Below are 21,229 nucleotides of genomic sequence, written 5' to 3' on the forward strand. Positions count from 1 at the left end.
GCTTGAAGGATGAGGCGATCCTGGCGTAACCATAGTTTGTGATCCAGATTTGGTACTGGATTGGATGCGCCTGGGATGTTGAGCATCGCCGGTGGACAACGAAGAGAGCCATCAACATAGCCTAGAAGATCATAGCCAAATAGTAGATTAGAAAATTGAGCACACCGCGTAGTTACCACTGTTGGATAATTTGAAGGGGATGAGGGCTGCTGCATTTATGAAGATAAGGCTTGTATGTGGGAAGGTACTATGGTTCCCTGCGGGAACAGTAATGGGAGCATCAGAGGTAGATGATGATGACATATGAAAGATATGATCAGGGAGAAAGAAGTGTTGATATAGATCAATGTCACCTGAGGTGGTGGCAAATAAGATCTGTGAAAGAATAAGGTCTTCGTTGAAGGAAAAGACCTATGCAAGATGGTGTAAAGCTGTAGATTTCTATACAGCAGTTCTATAGGAAGGACTCTGGGCAGTGATGTAGCCAATGGCGTGATCAGTTTTGTGCAAGACAGCTACAGATCTGTGTGCAATAGATCAGCAGTGAGGAATCTTGGCAACGAGGCAGCAGCGTGGAAAGTTATCGAAGGCTGCTTGTCTCTGCGAAGGCAGAGCAAGATGCTGGCTGCTGGGAGGCCTGCACCCAGAAGGTCCTCTCAGAAGCAGCGAGGATAATGTTGCCGGAGTCGAGGACAGCGGTGGTAGAGGCATTGGAGGGAGAAGGCCAGGAGCTGGTCGATAGACCAGCGCGCGGAAGCAGAGCAGATCTGAAGCAGAGGGTCGGTGATGGGGCGTTGGCGGCGATGAAAGGTGGGAAGTGAGAGGTGGATGACTGTAGTGGTTTGATGATGATGCAGCAGTAGCTTCCATGGCCTGACGTGAAGCTGATGGGTGAGGTTGAAAGACTCAAAGAGGAGAACGCCGCTCTGATACCAAATGAGAGAATGAAGAATGAGATTATAAGGATAAAGCAAAAAGACACACTTCAAGTAGTATCATGTGAAGTCTATTTATACATAGTGAAAGAGGATATTTCTTTAACTGAGCAGAGAGATTTCCTCATGCAGTTGAGGAAATCTCATCTGCTATGCAGTTGAGAATATCTCTCTTTTATCAGAGAAAATCTCTCTGTTATCAATATGTGTGTGGGATCGTTTAAGATCAACCTTCGAGTCTTACTGCAATGTTCATCTGTAGGACTAATCCTGCAGTAGTGCATTGGATTACTTCCAGGAATCAAATGCAAGGTCAAACAAAGTTGCTGTGGTAGGGAAAGGGAGGGTTTTCCTGAGCATGGATCATTGAGCAACATAGTTCAACAAGACAAAATAGAAAGCATGAATCAGAAGATTGCAAGCTTTCTATTTTGCCCATCCTGAAATTAAAGGGAAAACAAATTTGTTTGTTGGTTGAAAGTGACTGAAATTTAGTATGTTGTTTTCAGAGTTCTGACAATTCTGATCCAAATCAATAATCTCCAAATCTGTAGAATTCTTTAATAGAAATATAGCTGAGGCACAATCTAAATTCTTATTTGAAATAGATGATTTACATAAAAGCTCCAATCCAAAAGTCTTATGGACACATCATCACATGGTTTGCAAGCAGCAGCAGCAGCACCTCCTTTTTGCTTTTGCTCCAATTCCACCATCTTTAAGAGATCAACATCCCTATGATTGCAGAGCTTCCACCAACAAAGAATGTTGACCTCAAACAACTGGAAAAGGCAGACAATGAACACACTGGATAAAGTGAGCTGAGGACATGAAGAGCAAAGAAACTTTGGTGAGCTTGGAATAGAAATGTTTCTTCTAGCTTTAAACAAACATCATGCCAAAATCCAGAGCATATGCCAAGTACTAAAGTAGCTACTCATTTCTGGAGATTGTTTCTGAGAAGGTTATTCTAGATCATTTAGTGAACTAATGATGAGGAACAATTGTCTGCAGGTGAAATTGCCACATGACAAATCTTGTCTGCTTTCCTTCAAGGAATCATTCTGTCAGTTGGTAGAACACTGACAAACTCCAGGTATGAACAAGCATGTAGAATATGATAAAGAGGTTGAACAAGTGCTCAGTAGCAAATGAAGTAAAAATAATAATAATAATTATCTCTCTCAAAAATAAGAAGAGAAAAATATCAAACTTAAATTTAGCTATTTTACCAAATCGGATCTTATGAACTTTCTTTTACAAAAATATAAAGAAATCTCCATTACATTAATATGAGACTTAACAATTATGTAATAATACACTAACCAATCCAATATGTCAGAAGAGACATATATATGACTTTATGGGATATTGTGATATTATAAAAAAATCTTTCAAAAAAATTTGAGGAAGAACATTCACATGCGAATTTAAACAAGAAATTTGAAGTATATTTTTAGATTCTTAATGTTTACATACTTATCTAAAGATAAGTATTAGCACACTTTAGTGGTGAAATAATGAAATCCCCCTTAAACATATAAATGCATATTCTTAATAATGGCTTGGCAATTATCTCAAGATCATAATGCAATAATTTTAGGAAGAAAATTAAACATACATACATGAAACTTGCCCAAGAGGAAATAGGAGAGAAGAAAATTTACCTGGAAGTAAGTTGAAAAATGATCCAAACCAGAAACAGGAGAAATAAGTCTAACTGGAGTCAAGAAAGTCCATGATCATATGTAAAACAAGAAACAAGCTAAAAGAAACTCAAAATAAAAAAAATAAAGTAAGAATTAAATTTGAAAATAAGTCAAGAAGAAGAAGAAAAAAAAGAGCTAAAATGAATTTAGTTATGGCCGAATGGTCAAACACTTTTGTTTTTTTTAGTATGACAAGGAAAAAAGAAGAGGAGATTTGTAGAATCGATCGATAGGCTATTGAAAAGCAAAGCACAAATCCTTAGCTCATGTAATGATCTCCAAAATAAACAAGCATGATATGATCTTTCTTTTCTTCTTATGCATATTATATATACGTGATCATCTCTGCATGTTTTCTCTCTTCAGATTCGATCATTAGACTAATAATTGAGCTGCTTGTTGTCCACATCCGTCCCTTAAACATATATTAGACAGAGAGAACTGTAATCCACAAACAACTATTTGTATCAGCACCCAAACCTGGAAGAACTGCTACTACTAAAACCTTAAGAGATGATGAAAAAGGATACTGAAGAGGCACTGCTCCCACCACTCGAGCACATACAATCCGAACGTCACCTTGTAAAGGAAAACTTTCCTGCTAATCCAATTCATCTCTCTCTCTCTTTTTCTTCTTCTTCTTCTTCTTCTTCTTCTCTTCCCTGCTCTTCTGGCATCTAAAGAGTGGATATGATGCTTATATAGAGCAGAAACTTCTTCGTCTGCAAATTGTGTTATGACGTGCTTTGAGAAATCAAGTGTGGGTGCAAAGACGACTTTGAGAATAATGGCTTCAAATGTCAGCTCTACGCTTCCCTCACTCGTCAAAAGTCAGCTCGAGTGGTCAAGCGAGACATTAAAAGTTAGTGTCAGCCAATTTGGATTAACAGAGACCCAAATCTAACTTGTTGACTTAGAACATTGTTCATATGTATCCCTACATAAATGCAACCACATATTGCGAATCTGAACATTATGCCATTAGAGCACTCTTTTTGCCCGAGTTCCTATCAGGATGGATGTAGGTGACCTGCATCTTCCTACATGACTGCAACATTAATAATCTCAGCACTGTTGGTCTGTTATCCCTTAAATGTTACGGCTGTTGCTATTAATTCGAGAGGTTGACTTTGAGATTGATCATGCATGGAGCTTCGTCAACTTCGACTGTTGCTTATATCTTGTTCTTCCTAATTATGCATCTTCAGACTTCGATTTCAAAAGGCCAGATGGATCACATTTACTATGAGGGCCGACAGCTAGACCATTTCGTCTCTCTCTAGATATGTATGCATATACTCATCAATTCATTGACTATAAGATACGTGCCACATGGTTTCCTTCTCTCATGGTGAGCAAAGCATATTGAATCCATTGTCATTGTTCACTACAAAATAAAACTGATGATGGATGACATGTTGCCACCATGTGATGTTCTAATATAACACATGACAACCTGACCATGACTGTCCATGTGACCATAGGAAGCATTCCAACTTCAAAGAATCAACCACCAGCATCCATATCACTCAGATCTGTCCATCATCAATAATAACAATCTGCACCATAATAGATCATCTTGACATGGAACATTCCAATGGTTCAGACATCATTTCATGCAAATCATACACCGCTCATGTTTGTCCGACAACAATGAAGTTTAGCTCAACATATATGGTCATCCGATGCATAGACTATATGGCAAGCCATTCCCACATCCGACATCTGATCCCTACTTGGGATTTCTGAGCACAATGATGACGGAGTCCCCTCGCAGGAACATCTTACTGATGAATCGATCCTTGTTGACCGGAAGCGCTTTCTTCTTTCCCTTGCCGGTCTTGGGTATCTGCAACGACAACAAAAGTCTCATTAGAAACTATGGAAAATCTGCAACGAGAACAAAGTTCCATTAGAAACTATGGAAAGAGATGACTGGTGAAAGAATGTAGTCAGCTTACCTCAGTCCACATCTCCCTAACATTTTCGAGGACCATGTTACAGTGCCGATCAAATGCTCTCACACGGCCAAGTAGCTTCTTGTTGTTCCTGCAATTGATAAGCACCTGTTGCAGAAAAGTTTCAGCAACACTCTTGAATTGCTCAGTAACTAGATAAATCATGAAAAGACAAAGTTGTTCTTCAGAATAGTTCTATGCCAACCAAAAGATGTTTTGTTACCATAACTTTCATAAAACAAAACACCAAGAAAAATATATAAAATCAACATTTCAATTTCTTTTATGAACAATCAAAGCAAGGCTTCCAAACAGAGTTATTTCTTCCATCAAATAAAATGGAGCTAAATGACATGACCTGACATTTACCAACATTTTCTGCAAATCAGACTTTATCCAGCAAAATTATGCTGTAAAAATATCAGGGACAAACTATCTTCTCTCCGTTTAATATTGTGATAATGTAGAAACGTAAATTAGTTATGCATCCATTTAAATGTCTAATCCACGAAATAAAGGAACCAAGATACACCATTGCAAGTCAATTATATCAATTGATATAATTTATTCCCTTAGCATCAACATTCTAGAACATGTCAGACTCCTCATACCTGTGTATTGTTTTTGACACTCATCATCAGAACAGAGAGAGGCCCTGTATTGAATTCCTCTTCTTCTTTCTTGGCCTGAACATAAGTTGCACATGTTAAACTTGTCTTTGTCAGTAAAAGCGGTAAATTCACTATAAATAGCATCATCACCGACATGATACAGTGGCCTTGCAGTAATAACAAACAAAGTTCAAGACTTCATCTTTGATCGATGAACACCAGATTTAATAAGTTCTTGAAACTATTGTTTTAACATGTAGAAACTACTAATGGAAGATCATGCAACGAAGGTTATCAATTTCAGCATCCAGTGGATGAGGCTAATAGAACTTAATGATCAAATACAAGCAGAAATGATGGTCAATAAGAGACTTAGAAAGTCAATATCACTATTTAGTTCTTTCATGTTTTTTAACCATATTAACTTTTTGATTATATCCTAAGCTGATTTGTTTAATCAAAAAGATGAAGGAAGGTGATACTCAAAACACCAAATAACTTATATCAATGGATCAACAAGCTTCGTGCTATATATTTGACTAAAAGCTATTCTTTACCTTCTGAATTCCCTGCATCACACTCATTTTGTACAAGGTTAAACAACAGAAAAATCCAGCAAATGAACCACAAAACATACTGCCAGACCTAGCACTGTTGAAACCTTCTCATTCAAGTGAGCAGAGATGTCAAAAGCATCGACAACAAGATCCCAGTCTAATTACATTGAAAAAAAAAAAAGAAAACTTGTGGTACCTCTATATTAATCTCAATATGCAACTTTCTGAATGTTTCCATCAAGAGCACAAATCACAAATAAATTCACTCTGAACCAAGCATATGGATGAGTACACACTAGTACTAGAAAATACAAGAACAAAAATTACCAATAAATTACCAATGTTTCCATCAAGAACAGAAATTGCCAATAAATTCACTCAGAACCAAGTATCTGGATGAGCATACACTAGTACTAGAAAATACAAGAACACAAGAAACATATGAGCTTGTTAACATATTCAACCTACTGAATTTGAAGCCAGACATCCAAAATTCTAAAATACATAAATCAAAGTCAATCATATTGGAGTAATAAACACTCTGCTTTATAATCCATATGTAATTCGATGAAAGTAAATTATAAATATTCACAAGATAAATAATCTCCAAGTACATATGCAAATTGACCCAGATCATGCTTAGGAAATATTAAAATATTCTGAAATTTGGAATTTGTCATTAAAAAAAAGGAAACAACATTTGTCCCTTTAAAGTATCGTAGTTATTACTATTGTTTTAGGATAGCCTGATGATTAGCAATGCCCATCTTAATTTTTGGATGCCTTCAAACAAAATGAGCAGGAATCATTAAATTGCAATTGCATGTCTTAACCGCATCTAACTTTGAACAAGCCTTAAATGAGATAATTTGATGACATTTCAGGCTCCTTCCATGCCAAAGTTATCTATCAAAATGTTGATATTAAAAAGAATAGATCAGAAGCATCTTATTTCGATAGATAAAATACCAGAAACAGGGTACTAGACAACTTACAGTAGTGTCATCCTCCATTAGCCACTGCAAAATGAAACAGGAAGAATAAGAACTAACAGAAAAAGATTAACTAATACTTTGCATTATTATAATGAGAGAAAAAAGCATAGATGACCAATGAATATGGTAATTCAGCAGTAGTATGCAAAGGTAACTTAACGTAAAGAGATATTCCTACAAATAACATACTATCATCAATACAAGGTGATAATATGTTAAAATTATCATCCAAATCGTTTGCAAGGTCACTTGCATAGATGCCAAGAAAAAGTGTGCATGTGTGACTAATAGTTGCTATAAATATAGGACTAAAAGGCAACAAATGGCAAAGGGATGTATGCAGGCCTTCAGATGATGTCAGCAACATAAATATTTTTGCGATATTGAGGAACATATTGCTCAATATCTCATTTAATATCCTAATGAAAACCAAAGATTCCTAGTGAAATAAGATTATCCTGACTAAGATCCATTTCAGGAATAAGGATACATGTTCTCAAGCACATCAATAAAGCACAAATTTTTAGTGTGCATACAATCAATACGGCCATTAGTTTTTTTGTTTTTTTTTTTGTTTCAATCTCCACAAATTCTTGGCTCGAATGTTGCATCCTTATGGAAAAGAAAAATGACGATCTTTAGCAGCTTAGAAGCTGCTAATTCGATCCTTTGACCTTTAACAAATAATACCCAGTCCTCGTACAACTCTCAACCAGATCTCACGGAATAAGCAAAACTGATCAACAATCTAAGATTGCTCAGAAGAACGAACAAAATAATTGACCAATAATAAAAACCGACGCTAAGCCCTCCACAGCAAACAGATGCAACACCACACTGAATGCATTTAAACCCCTAACGCAATAACAGCTAAAAACGATGATTTTTCCCAATAGCGCATTGCAAAAGATTAATGGGACATAAAGATATAATATTTAGGGGGAAAACATAGCAGCAAAGCATATGTTTTTGGATTCGAAGCGCACCTCGAGTTCCTTCTTCGATCGCCGGCTCTTCCCCACAAAACCCTAGAGAAAGCAGCAGGAGCTCCGCGTTCGAGCCAAGTCGGGTTCGGCCGCTTTAATAAAAGCCGAAACCGACACGGTTTCGTAACGCTATTTGGAACCCGAAGATGTCGGGCGATTCAACGTAAGGCTTAACGGTGACCGTCTGACCAAACTCGTCCGGTTGATTTACCGGTCAAGGATCGACCGTTACATTTGGGGCAAATTTATATATAATTAGTATTTTTCATATTTATCCCTCTAAATAATCTTAAGAGTATAACTGAAATCTTACAAATATATCAAACCCAATATGAATAACCTTCAAAAATATTGCATACATATCTTCATTAATTATTAAATTTCATAATCGTCTCTTTACATTATAATTTAAAAATTAAAAACCAACTAATTGATGAAAATGGTACTAAATAATTAGTATTTCTCATTCATGATCATAGTAGTAATGGTTAATCTGAATTTATGTTAAGGAAGCTAATAAAATGACACATATAAAAAAAATAAATATTTGAAGGAGCATCTGTATAATATCCAAATATTTGAAGAATCTTATATTTAGCTTAAGTCAATATATTTACTATATAGGACTGTCATAGAAATGTAATAATCCCAACATTATTACCCTTTCTATTGAATTTTGATCAAAAAATATGTTTGTATGTATGGATCTTTATTTTGATTGACCTTTAGTTGTCTATATCCGAATAATCTTTTATAGCATAAGAGAGAGATTTTTTAAGTGTTTGCAGAAGTTAGTTTTTAGTTCTGTTGGTGAATTGACTCATGTGGCTATTGAGTCTGCACGGTCTTGCCAGGATTGATCATAGCCACGAGTCGAGATACTGGCGTCGGGATGTTGGTTGGTGTCTCTTGGTCGGGACGATCGCACCTTGGGGGTGGTAGCTTTCCTGCATAGAAGGTCCTTGTCGGATGGTTATTGACTTTGGCCCCTCCATGAGTGAGATAATGTTTGGTTCTATTTATTTTTTCACTTCCGCTGGCCAGATGCGAGCTAGGGGTTTTTATACTAATGTACGAGGGTCGATCGTACGTGAGTTTGGCACGACGGTCGATCCTCGAGGGGCGAGGAGGTACCTTTATGCGGTCGTCGTCCTAGAATACACGGAACGGTGCCATACGGCATCGTCTCGAGCTTTTCGGGACGGGATGTACCGAGGAATGTCTTGGTATGGATCCTAGCACAGCGCATGGGAGTGTTCCTCTTGTTGACTTGGCGGTGGCGTGATGCGGCGTTAGTTGTGACGTGGCCGGGGCCGGGGCTCAAAATATACCGTTCTAATAAATTTTGTTTATGGGTTATTATCAAGCTAAAAATATGGATGCAGTTCACAAAACCAGGTGTTACTAATATCACTCTAATGTGTACTTTTAATGGCCCCATAAGTCTAGGTTTATGCACGTATGTATGTACAAATATAGTTAAATTGCAATACAATTACATGATTACTTAGAGGAACCGCTTCCTATTATTAAAAAGAAAACTGGAAGCTACCAAACAATTGCTTACTAGTTGAGATTGAAATCCATTTTCTCAGAATCCTGTTCTCTTTCTGAGTGTATACCTTGTTTAGCTTTCCAACTATATACTTCATAACTCTCACAATTGAGCCTTCTGTGGTGGACAAACACTATTTGGACAGTGGATATTCTTTCATCTGCTCAGGTGAAAGTTCTTAATTGATTCCCAAGTAAAACTATGAATCAAACTATCAATTGAAACTCCTTGGTTTTGGTATTGTTCAGTCTTGCACATCAAAATCTGAAAGTCAAAGTTAGATATCAATTGGTCTGAATTATATCCATTTAGGATGAGGCTTGATGTACACAGTACACAAGAATGATGTAGTATGATGCCCATAGCACACAAGAGGATTATTATATTGTGTACAACATTTCATCAAATTCTATCACCTCATGATAGTAGCACACTTGACCTAAAATATTTGAGCAAATCAATTTGGATGGAGTTGGACTTTGACCTAGCAAGAAGAAATGGAAAGAAGCACCACCAATAGATCATGTTAACCATGACACTCCCCAAAGATGGGGTTCACTTGTTCTTCAATGTTTGAGCACCTACCAGACCAGTCATCTCCTCTATTCAATGATCTTTTTAAACATATTCTTTATGCATTTCTCATAAAATTTTGCCTTGAGTATTCAAAAAATGAGAAACATCAACTTGTTGTTTGTCACTTTTTAACATTTATAGAATGTTCTGGAAGTAAGCTGAACAACAAATCATGTGTGAAACAACTCATGTTTAACATGAAAAGTTCCACATTGAATTTATCTGTTGTTCAGTGTGGTCCTTCAAAAGTTACAATGGACTGCTCTGAATCAAGTAGAAGATGGCAGAGATTGAGTCCCATTAAGTATTTATGATTTCATTATTATATGAAAGAAAAAAATTAACATATCCTGCCAATATCTGAAAGGAAACCCCAGTGATTGGTATTTTCTAGTGGTGTTCCCTTACCTATGTGACCATATTTAAGCCTACTCTACTGTTTGACTACAGCAGAAGCTAACCTGGTGTCTTGATTAATGCTCTTTATTCTTTCAGAATTCCAACACCTTGCCACATGGTGTTAGAACATACAGATACATCCAGCTCATTGACTCTGTCAAGTTCAACTTGGAAAACCAATGACTACAAATTCCTAACTCCCAGCTGGTGGCCTTGAAACCATGCCTTAATCTATTTGTTCTTGTTCCACTGACCAGTGAACATCTTAAATAACACAATTAATAGTCTAGTTTGGTGCCACAATGGAAGGCAATTGTTGCCTAGGGTTTCACCATCCATGGTGGTCAGGCTGTATGGAGAAACCCCAAGTCAAAGTGGCTTGCCCACTGTAACCAAAAGGAAACTTGGTTTTTGGAGTTTCTGATACTAACAAGTAACAGGCTTCGCCACTTATATTGGGTTCTGAGCACATGGAAGAGGGTGTTCCTGTAATCATCAATCCACAGGTTTAGAACTGATCAACTTCCAACATCTCTTCCCTGCAACAACAGAACAATATATCACACACATGTATCTTCTGCCTGTCTAATGATGCTAGTGAAGCAAAACTCATGTTCGAGTTCAGGAACATACTGCGGAAGACATTAGTTTTGCAACATCTGTGGGTGATTATTTTGCTTGCTGACAACGATGGTGTACTTGAAGTGGAGTGGAGAAGAAGACACACTGAAGAGCTCTTCTGCTCTACAACTTAATGGTGTTGTTTCCTTGTAAGACAATCATCAGAAGATATGACTGATCAAGCATTTCCTTTCTGCAAAAGTGTGTGGTGAAACAGTTGACAAGCCACCTAATAATTCGCGAGGATCACCACTTGTTCCATGCTACTGCTAGTTGACTGGGGATATCTTCCCGCAGAAAGCATATGCATGTGTCGAGAACTGCTTTTCTCTTCTGGATAAGATGCACAGCTTTACAAGCTGGTGTCTGAGACATGCAGTAGCTTTATTTGAGGTGAGGTGTGGTCATGTACTTGTCTTTTTTTTTCTTTCACTTGTTATGGGACCCAAAGGAGTTCACGCACTAAGCTTTTTAGCTAAAGGTTGATATCCAACATCACCTACAGTAGCTGTGGATGAGCTGATGCCAACACTGAATGACTCATCTACAGTTTGCCTGGGAGAAAAGCCATCAATTTGACTTGGCATGATGATATGCTTTGATTCATGAGCTTGTGATTCAGCAACTCTTAGCACTGGTTATACCATTTTATCCATATGCACTTATATTTCTCTATGAGAATCCAACTGTGTTCGATGAAGAAGAAGAAAAGAAGTCCATACTGACCAACTCAGTTTAGTGTTACTTGTGTCACGTGCAAACATTCCACCGTAGAGCTTGCTGATCTAGTTGATGGATTGATGTACCGAGACAGGGAGAAGAGGTGAAGAAGAAACGTATTCGACCAAGCATTAGGGTGGTAAGACAAGACGCCTTCACGTAGGACGCAGCCGGAGGAGACAGCGATCGCCATCGACGGCCGAGTAGCTTGGCCTCACCCGGTGCGGCCACCGAGGCGGACCGGAGGCCACGGGTTGTGCCGCGTCAGTCACGTGTGCATGTCCCTATGTTTGCTTGCTGCCTCCTCCTCCTCCTTTGACCCCATCACCACATATCTCTCTCTCTCCCTCTCTTCCTTTAACAAATCTATATTAAGTGTAAGTGCTAAGAAATACTCCCACGCTACTAAAAGATGAAAAAGCTTAAACCAGAAAAAAGCATTGACTTGGTGCTTTAGAGTGAATGACAAGTCACTTGCATTCATCTTCGTACATACATTTCTTCTTTAATATAAAGGTTGATTGACCACTTGATCAAGTCGTTGATGGGCTGCTTTTGTCAAAGACATGGTTACTGCTTCGTTGTGGCAATCTACAATGAACATGCACAGTAAGACTGCATGTGTACAAGAACCCTACCTGACCGCTCCTTTTATCGAACGCATGTTGTCTGAGTTCATGATGAACATTGTAGGACAGGCAAGCCACTGGGTCGGGTGGGTGGGTGATCAACATACTTATCACTTCTGTGCAAGTATCTGCTCTCTTCTTTGCTCAAAGAAAAAGTATCTTTTGTCTTCAGCCAATTAGAATCCAGGCTCAGGAGACCACCAACAACCCTTGCTCCTCCGTTCCCTTGGATGCTTGAATGCTCGTGACTCTTGTTCCATGATTCATCACCTTCTCTATCATCGTTGTCGTCCACACTTTCCAATCTCGAAACGGGACCATGCCTGCAAGACAACGCTTCGTAACATCTGGACGGGTCGGTGTTAAATTAGTCCTAGTTCTCATTTCATGGAATCTTCACATTGACCATGCAACTGGATGGAATATAGCAGAACAATGGTACGACGGTAGAATTAATGGAGATGCATGTTGCTACCTAACTCAAGAAAAGAAGCCTAATTTGCTTGTTCATTAACGTGGAGAAGGAGCGTCAAGGATAAGGTAAGCTGGACTCCACAATGATGCAACCAAGTGCTGTTGTTGATTGACTAAAGGAAGACAATACCGGCAAGTTAGGCTTTGAAATGTTCTACCGGTGCGTCCAAGTGCCACTCGAATTAAGCTGATCCTGTGTGACTGAGATTACTGGTTCCTGATATTTCTGCCGAACCATCATCATTCGTCTGTGTAGAATTCTTTCTCCCAGCAAATGAAACCACCGTCACACGTACATCACAACCGCACTCCTATTCTCCGAACACTAAAACAAAGTATGATCTTAAAGCTGTCTTCTTCTACCCGAATAAAAGAAGAAGAGGGATGAGGAGAGTTGGATATTTGTCCTTCAACATTAACGGCTTGAATCTTGTTCCAGGTCAAGTGGTGGCTGCCGCTTGCTAAGTACATTGTCCCGTTTGTCTCGCTTATGCTTTTACTCTATTTTGCTCTTTCCCACAGTAGGCGCTCATGTGAAACTGGTTCTCATTGATGGCAAGCAGATTCTTCTCGTATCTTTCTCTGCACCTGGGTATTACGGTCACAAAAACTGTGGAGCCATTCCAATTCCTATTGACTACGGAGTTGGGAGGTTTACGACGCCCACAAGCCTTCCATGGTCCATCTGCTGCCAATTCCTATTGACTGCGGAGACGGAGGTTTCCGACGCCCACATGATTTTCCATGGTCCATCCGCTGCGTGTGCAGTGAACATAGTTCCACCACCGTCATGGGTAAGCTATGTATTACTTCGGAGGGACGAAAGGTTTCGTCATCGTCATCATGCTTACCGTGGGATTAGAGGGAGCGGGGCCCGCCTCTCATCTCCCGACCCGTTCTTTGTCGTTTCCGCAGAGGCCCCGGTTCGGAAACGACAAAATGTCCGACACACGCGGGGCCCGGCTCTGTTCCACCCTGCTCTCGACGCGTGGCGCTGCTACGCGTCCTCTTTTTAGACTTGAAACAAAATAAAAAGAACAAAATTAGACAAAAGCAATAAATAATAATAATAATTACAACAATACTGTTATTATTAAACCACGGCGCACGTTTGCGAGACCGGCGCACGGGAGGAGGACGCTGACGGATCGGCGGACGCGCGGCATGGGGAGGTCGGTTGTCGCCGTCCCCGGCCGCTGACCCCGCCGCGGGATCCACCACGCCCCGTCGCCTCAGATGAATCGCCGATTCCCCCTCGCCCAACCGATCGCCCCCCGTTCCCGCGCTGCTTCTTCGTAATAACTCTTTTACCCTTCACCGCTCCCTCACCATTTAAAATGGATTTGAACTCAGTAAATCTAATAGGAGAAAAGGAACAGAAAATTAGAATCATTGAGCACCAAAAGCAATATATATATATATATATATATATATATATATATATATATATATATATATATATATATATATATATGTCAGTGTTTACTTTGTGACAGAGACGACAAGGAGCAGCTGTTGTAAAAATAGATAGATGGATGGAGGAATAAGACATAATATACCACTTTATCTAACTAAGCACGGCTTCACCTGCTTGTCTTTGCACGGCAAGCTGTCTTTAGCTGCCCCCATGACATGCGCAGTTCATGGTACATACACATCTGAAAAGAAGAGTCCCTTCACGTCAAATGCAGTGCTATATGTGGTTTTGCCATCTTGATCATGCCACGTAGCTGAGAATCTTTGAACAAAAAGCCATGAAACAAGCTGAGCATGCAGTTGGCATCACATAACAGTCTCCAAATTTGACATGCCAGTTTAACTCCAGCCAATATATATATATATATATATATATATATAGTTGATAAACTGATGCATTGTGGCTGATGAGTCAGCACGGCTTGGTCCACGAGATGATGTCGGGAGTCTTCGATCGATTAAGTTGGATGTCGGAGTCGGTCGAACCCTTCAGTCGTGTGTTGGCACCGCAATATTGATGTCTCTTCGTCGGGATGTTGATTGGTGCATTGAGAGAAAGGATGCCTCTATCGATCGGGATGGTCTCACCTCAAACGTTACCATTTTCCTGCACAGAAGGCTCCATCGGGTCGTTACCGACTGTGACCCCTCGACAAGTAAGTCAATGTAGGGTTCTACTTTCTGCCTCCATTTTTTCTCCCCCTTAATCGTATGCCGGTCAAGGGTTTTTATACTATTACTATACGAGGGTCGATCGTACGTGGGTTTGATGTGACGATCGATCCTCGAGGGATGAGATGGTACCTTTGTGCGGCCACCGTCTCAGGACGTGCGGAACGACACCATGCGATGTCCTCCCGGGCTTATCGGGAAGGGACATATCGAGTGGCGTCTTGATACGGTTGCTGGCTTGACGTGCGAAGGTGCTTCTCTTGCTGACTTGATTGTGACGTGGTGTAACATCGATTGTAATGTGACCTAGATCCGAAAAATACCTTATCACATATACCGCAAGATCAGTACTAGCAGCAGCAATTGTAGTAGTAGGGTGTCAATCGGTCTTTACCCTTCCCGTGGAGGAAAGGATCAGAGAAGACATAGAAATCGGCAATGGTAGTGCTGTAAATAGAGGGCGACGACAAGAGCTATCCAGGAAAGGAACAGCGGGGTCCGCGAGTCGTCCGGATCGGCGAGGAATTGGTGACGGGGTCGCGTCAAGAATACCATCGTCGGGACCGGAAGATCGGGGGGTAGCGTCTTCGACACGCGTCGACAAAGTAGCCTCTCTTTTAAGTTATAGCGTCAAGTTGCACAAACACCTGATCCTCCCCCTTCTCTCTCTCTCTCTCTCTCACCCACCACTACTACTACAGTATCCACAACAGTGACATCACCCTAATTAAAACCTCAAAAAGGGGCCAAAATTAAACGAATAAATATTTCTCGAAATTATTTTTTTCGTTTCACAATCATTTAATTTGCTCTCTCTCTTTCCTTTGCTTTTTACTCGAAAGAGAGATCGGCTCTGTATGATGGTGATATAAGAGATCCGACCGAGCAGGGGAAATATCCACAGTGTGAGCAGCCTCTCTTTCCTCCGGTCGCCTACGAGTGCGGGCGAGGAGGGAGTCACTGTGGATCGAGGATAAGGAGCGGAAAGACTGCATCTTGGGGTGGAATCTGTGTCGAATAAATTCTTGTAATCTTTTTTGTTAAAGTTTTTGGGGGTGAAATTTCGTGCTTTTTCTGAGGGTTGGCATTGTTTTGGTTGGAAACGATGGAGTTGAGGTCATCGTGTGGTGGGTTTTGTAGGGCTTGAGTTGAAGGTAATTGAGCTTGCAAGTGGTGTTGTATTTTCCTTTTTTCTTCTGGTTGGATTCTCTGAGAGATTTCGGTTGAGTGCAGAAAGGTTGGACTTTTGGGATTTTGCGCCTGCTTTTGATCGTCGTTGAGACGAAAAGTTTGGGGATAAGGACAAGAAATTTCACGGGTTCTCCATTCGGTGCCGGTCATTTCTCTTCTTGCTTCTCCAGTTGCCTCAGTTCTGTTCGGAGCGAAGGTAAGCGAATTTGAGGTTTTCTGCTTCGTTTCCGAATTATTATGCGAAGTGGTCTGGATCTTTTAGATTCATAGCGTATTCTTCTCCGTTTTGATTCCTTGTCGCAGGAACGTGTCTTATGCTATAAAGGATATGAAGAATTGGCTCGTGCGGAAGGTGAGGAGTGTCATGGTAACGTATGCTGTTCTTCATAGCTACCGTTTAAGGTGATGAAGATGGTCTCTTTATCAATTATACCACCACAAATTTGTCTCTGTTCGCAGAATTCTTCGAAGGCCAGTTAAGAGTTGCTCTTAGCCGACGAATCCACGAGAGAACCATCAATGAAGGACAACGATAAGTGCCTGGACTCCCAGCTCTGGCATGCTTGCGCCGGCGGGATGGTTCAGATGCCGGCCGTGAACTCCAGGGTCTACTACTTCCCCCAGGGTCACGCGGAGCACGCCCAAGGATTTGTGGACTTTGGGAATTCACGGTGGATACCGCCGTTCATACTCTGCCGAGTCACGGCAGTCAAGTTCATGGCTGACCGGGAGACAGACGAAGTCTTTGCCAAGATCCAGATGGCCCCTATCAGGGGCAGCGAGCTCGACTATGCGGAAGATGATGGGCTGGACCTCGGTACGAATGGAATTGATGTGTGCGGAAAGCCTGCTTCTTTTGCCAAGACATTGACCCAATCGGATGCCAACAATGGTGGTGGATTCTCGGTCCCTCGCTACTGCGCTGAGACCATCTTCCCGAGGTTGGACTACTCGGCAGATCCTCCGGTACAGACCGTGATCGCAAAGGATGTACATGGCGAGGTGTGGAAGTTTAGGCACATATACAGGGGGACACCTCGTCGGCACCTTCTCACCACCGGATGGAGCACCTTTGTGAACCAGAAGAAACTTGTGGCAGGGGATTCCATTGTGTTCCTCAGAGCAGAGAACGGGGAACTCTGTGTTGGTATCCGACGTGCCAAAAAAGGTGGGGCTGGTGATGGCCCAGATTGCTGGCCAGGATGGAATCCCCCAGGCAGTAATGGTGCTTCTGGATATGGTGGCTTATCTGTCTTCGTGAGGGAAGAAGATGGCAAATTGATGAGAGGTAATGGTGATGATTTTGATTCCAGCAGGGGTATAAGAGGAAGGAGCCAAATGAGAATAGATTCTGTCATTGAGGCGGTAAAACTTGCAGCAAATGGGAAGCCTTTCGAGGTTGTGTACTACCCGAGAGCCAGTACGCCAGAGTTTTGTGTAAAGGCTGCAGCAGTGAAAGCAGCGATAAGGATCCAGTGGTATCCGGGGATGAGATTTAAAATGGCTTTCGAAACTGAGGATTCATCAAGGATTAGTTGGTTCATGGGGACTATATCTTCGGTTCAGGTTGCTGATCCCATAAGATGGCCTAATTCACCATGGAGACTTCTCGAGGTATCCTCTTTATGCGGCATATGCAAGTTGTTTATCCTTTCCCTTTTTTGTACACTTTGGTGATCAAAATGTGCTTTAGCTCTTTCTGATTGAAATCATTTTTCTTAAACAATGTTGGTGGTTATCAGAAGCCAACTTTAAGTATGAGAAATGCGCTTTAGTTCTTTTCTTTTTTCAGATTCACATTTCATTTCACTTTAATTGGGTTAAAAAATTTAATGTAGAGAAGAAATGTTTTTTTTCTGATGAAGATGTCGTGAAAAAGAAAATGCTTGAGGGATATTCTGAGAGGAAGTTTTATGATGCAGTTGCTTTAAACATCTTGGTGTTCTCATGAACAAGTATAAACTCTTTTTCCCCCTTATATATGGTGATCACTTGATGTCCTTGAACTTGTTAATATTCTCCACCATTTTTATTATATATTAATTTTTTAATATACAATCAGCGTAAAACTATATTTGATCTCATGAACATGGATCTTAAGTTATTGTATTAATATTTTATTCAGACAGTTAACTGTGATACAAAATTGTTATTCTTTCTTAATAATACAAAAAAAAATATTTTTTGGTTGTTAAAATAAGTGTGTGATCTTCTTTTCTTTGGCAATCCATAATTCATAATTCTGAAAGTTGTACTAGTTTGGCTAGCTGCATTGGAATATATTGCTACCAGAAAAATGCAATTTTTAAAACAACTAAGATGATGCCTATGATTGTTTCACGTTGACATGTTTGAGTATTCAATTGGAGATAAGTGCTTTGTAAAAAAGAATTCTTCCTGGCAGAGAAAATTACAGTATCTCGTGAATAGATCGGTTCCTAAAATCCTCAAATTTTAGGGCTTCCTAAAATCCTCATCATCTAGGGCTTCCTAAAATCCTCAAATTGTGCTTGACTTCTGTCAAAAAAGAAAGAAAACAATGCTTTTTTGAATACACATACTGCATGTGGTTCTTTTGCTTGGTAATCTAATGACTTTGATTTCATTGTATTCCCTTTCTACCTGTGAGTATATTTGTCTTTCAATTTGAGAATGCTAATCACCCTTGAAATGATGTTGCAGGTGACGTGGGATGAACCAGACCTGTTACAGAATGTGAAGCGTGTGAGTCCATGGCTGGTTGAACTGGTTTCAAATTTGCCAGCCATTCATCTTGCACATCTCTCACCACCCAGGAAAAAGCCACGGATTCTCCAACACCCTGATTTTCCCTTTGAAGGTCAATGTCCAATGCCAATGGTCGTAGGAAACCCCATCATCACCAGGGACAGCCCCTTCTGCTGTTTTTCTGACAACGCTCCTGAAAGCATACAGGGAACCAGGCATGCACAATTTGGTCTATCTTTATCAGATGTCCAACTTAACAAACTGCAGACGGATCTGTTCCACACTGGGTTTCATCGGCTTGATCATGCTACTCTGCCCTCGAGGATTTCTACGGGTGTTACTGCTGGCAATCCTACTATTCGTGACAAGGTATCATGTTTGCTAACTATCAGTCATCCTTCTCAGAGCCTGAAGAAATCATGTGATGGGAAGCCACCACAATTGGTGCTCTTTGGGCAACCAATACTCACTGAAGAACAAGTGTCTTTGAACAAATCTGAGAATACGACATCCCATTGTGCTACCGGAAACAGCTTATCGGATGAGAATCTTGAAAAGACAGTGAGTATGTCTGATGGTTCTGGATCTGCAATAAATCTGAAGGGATCTCTTGAAGCATTCCCAAGTCAGAAGGATCATCTAGCTTCGGAGTTTGGTCATTGGACTGGGCAATGTAAGGTGTTTATGGAATCAGAGGATGTGGGTCGCACCCTTGACCTCTCTGTATTAGGCTCATATGAGGAACTATATGGGAGGCTTGCTGACATGTTTGGAACTGAAAAATCAGAGATGGTGAGTCATGTGCTTTATAAAAATGCAGCCGGTGCAGTTAAACACACTGGAGAAGAACCTTTCAGGTGATCTATTTGATTGCAATCTTTATAATTTGTAGAAAGACAATTCCTTCCTTTGTCATTGCAAGATGCTGTAGACTCTTGCCTGAAGATCCTTTTTGGTGGTTTTCTTTTCCTTTATACTTTCTTCAAAGAGGATTTGGAAGCTTTCAAATGTTTCATTGCATTTTCTTCTTTAGTTACTCCAGCTTTTTCACATCAAATTTACATCTTAGAGTTCCATATGGCTTGCATAACTGTCTTCCCAAAATTTTGTTCTCTTCTGTACATATTTTATGAAGTTGATATGTCTGAGACTAATGAGGAAGCAGTCCTTGTTTTTTCGTGAAACTGTTTACAAAATTATAATATTTTCACCTTACCTCCACAACCTGTTGTTTGCTCTGTGAATTGACGCATACATTTTGTTTTTTCATTTGTTGCAGTGACTTCATGAAATCAGCCAGGAGACTGACAATATTAACTGATACAGGAAGCGACAACATTGCAAGCTAGGGAAAGTCACTTGCCAATTGTATAGTTGAGCAGGCAAGTCTCTTCTTAAATTGCCAACATCACAGGCACTTCATCTTGGATGCCGATTTTATGTTTCGAAAGCCAGTTTTCTGTTTCATCTCAATTTCCAGTATGAGTTTCACAACTAAGGACAAGTTATTAGCAACTTTATTTAGCAAAAGAATCAGTGTTGCGGTCTATTCTCGCTGGAAATTCCTGCCACATTTATTTGTGCTAGAAAAAGCACAAACTTTGGTCTTTCATGCAGATGGAAAAACACTAACTACGATGGAGTTGGTTCTCTGTGTGAGAAAGTCGGTGGTCAGTTGTCATAGTTTTAGCTGGTCCGTGCATATTATTAGAGTCGAGTTTCAATGCTTGTTGGATGCTGTGTAATATAAACTTAAAACCACAATATTGCTGAAAGGAATGCAGATTGTTCAATCTTCTTCATGGACTCGTTATAGTTGTCTTCATGTTCATGTCAGTGTTGCTGGATTGATCTATAAATCTTGAGAACACTGAGCCCAGGTTATATTGCAGCTCCCGATTTAGTGGTGTCACAAATTCAGTCGTTTTTCCTGCCTGTATTAATTGAAGAGAGAGTTCGTGATTGCAAGAGAAATATTTCATTCAGCCAAGTCAAATTGAAGCTCAAGTAATCAATCACCAAGTACCTGCTGTCAAGAACGTATGCAGATAACCTAGCTGTTTTGTTGAAATTGATGTCTTGTCCAACCAGACTCACTGCCATTTCCATGGTTTCTCCTGAGCTATCCCCTACTTGTGACAGAGCAAAGAATTCAGCACACACAGGCCTCTTGAGCAATCAACAAGCAGAAGCTCCATACAAGAACTCTCTCATTGAGCTTTCGAATCCCTGGAAAATGGGAATTTGTTGAAAGATATGCTCCAAATACCACATGACAAAGAAAAAAGACAGGTTTTTATGGCAGGAAGCAATTTGGCTCAGCCAATTCTACACTGTCTCACCTGTTTCTTTTGTCTGGGGTCATTAACACTGTTGCTGACTCTCCAATTGTTGCTCTTGTATCATTAGAATGCTTATATATCGAGATCTTTTGGATC

At 40.2% G+C, this 21,229-nt stretch overlaps 2 protein-coding genes and 1 long non-coding RNA gene across 4 annotated transcripts; 1 reads left to right on the forward strand and 2 right to left on the reverse strand.

Moving 5' to 3' along the window:
• Positions 1-1,481: 1,481 nt before the first annotated feature.
• LOC135652650 (uncharacterized) lies at positions 1,482-3,404 on the reverse strand. Its single transcript, XR_010502164.1, has 3 exons — positions 3,175-3,404; positions 2,603-2,651; positions 1,482-1,717 (listed from the first exon to the last, which is right to left on the reverse strand). It is a non-coding gene; the product is annotated as an uncharacterized LOC135652650 (long non-coding RNA).
• Positions 3,405-4,180: 776 nt separating this feature from the next.
• Positions 4,181-7,868, reverse strand: LOC135652603 (uncharacterized). Its single transcript, XM_065173655.1, has 5 exons — positions 7,752-7,868; positions 6,766-6,789; positions 5,214-5,288; positions 4,606-4,710; positions 4,181-4,493 (listed from the first exon to the last, which is right to left on the reverse strand). The coding sequence occupies exons 2-5, from the start codon at positions 6,781-6,783 to the stop codon at positions 4,377-4,379; spliced, it is 315 nt and encodes a 104-aa protein (XP_065029727.1). The 5' UTR covers positions 6,784-6,789; positions 7,752-7,868; the 3' UTR covers positions 4,181-4,376.
• Positions 7,869-15,683: 7,815 nt separating this feature from the next.
• Positions 15,684-20,593, forward strand: LOC103972168 (auxin response factor 18). 2 transcript variants are annotated; one of them, XM_009386386.3, is made up of 6 exons: positions 15,684-16,027; positions 16,107-16,260; positions 16,368-16,431; positions 16,524-17,678; positions 18,747-19,648; positions 20,071-20,593. In XM_009386386.3, exons 4-6 carry the CDS (start codon positions 16,584-16,586, stop codon positions 20,138-20,140), a joined length of 2,067 nt encoding a protein of 688 aa, XP_009384661.2. In that variant the 5' UTR covers positions 15,684-16,027; positions 16,107-16,260; positions 16,368-16,431; positions 16,524-16,583; the 3' UTR covers positions 20,141-20,593. The 2 variants fall into 2 exon arrangements, with proteins under 2 accessions (XP_009384661.2, XP_065030723.1); XM_065174651.1 differs by having other exon boundaries at positions 15,685-16,027; positions 16,368-16,416.
• Positions 20,594-21,229: the final 636 nt, after the last annotated feature.

The sequence above is a fragment of the Musa acuminata genome, chromosome BXJ3-11, assembly GCF_036884655.1.
Source record: "Musa acuminata AAA Group cultivar baxijiao chromosome BXJ3-11, Cavendish_Baxijiao_AAA, whole genome shotgun sequence".
NCBI lineage: Eukaryota > Viridiplantae > Streptophyta > Magnoliopsida > Zingiberales > Musaceae > Musa > Musa acuminata.

Coding starts and splice junctions, on each gene's coding strand:
- LOC135652603 (XM_065173655.1), bottom strand. Junction 4,711..5,213: donor GTGTCAAAAACAATACACAG/GTATGAGGAGTC, acceptor TTTCTGCAACAG/GTGCTTATCAATTGCAGGAA. Junction 4,494..4,605: donor TTAGGGAGATGTGGACTGAG/GTAAGCTGACTA, acceptor TTGTCGTTGCAG/ATACCCAAGACCGGCAAGGG.
- LOC103972168 (XM_009386386.3), top strand. CDS start 16,584: ATGAAGGACAACGATAAGTGCCTGGACTCCCAGCTCTGGCATGCTTGC. Junction 17,679..18,746: donor CACCATGGAGACTTCTCGAG/GTATCCTCTTTA, acceptor ATGATGTTGCAG/GTGACGTGGGATGAACCAGA. Junction 19,649..20,070: donor ACTGGAGAAGAACCTTTCAG/GTGATCTATTTG, acceptor CATTTGTTGCAG/TGACTTCATGAAATCAGCCA.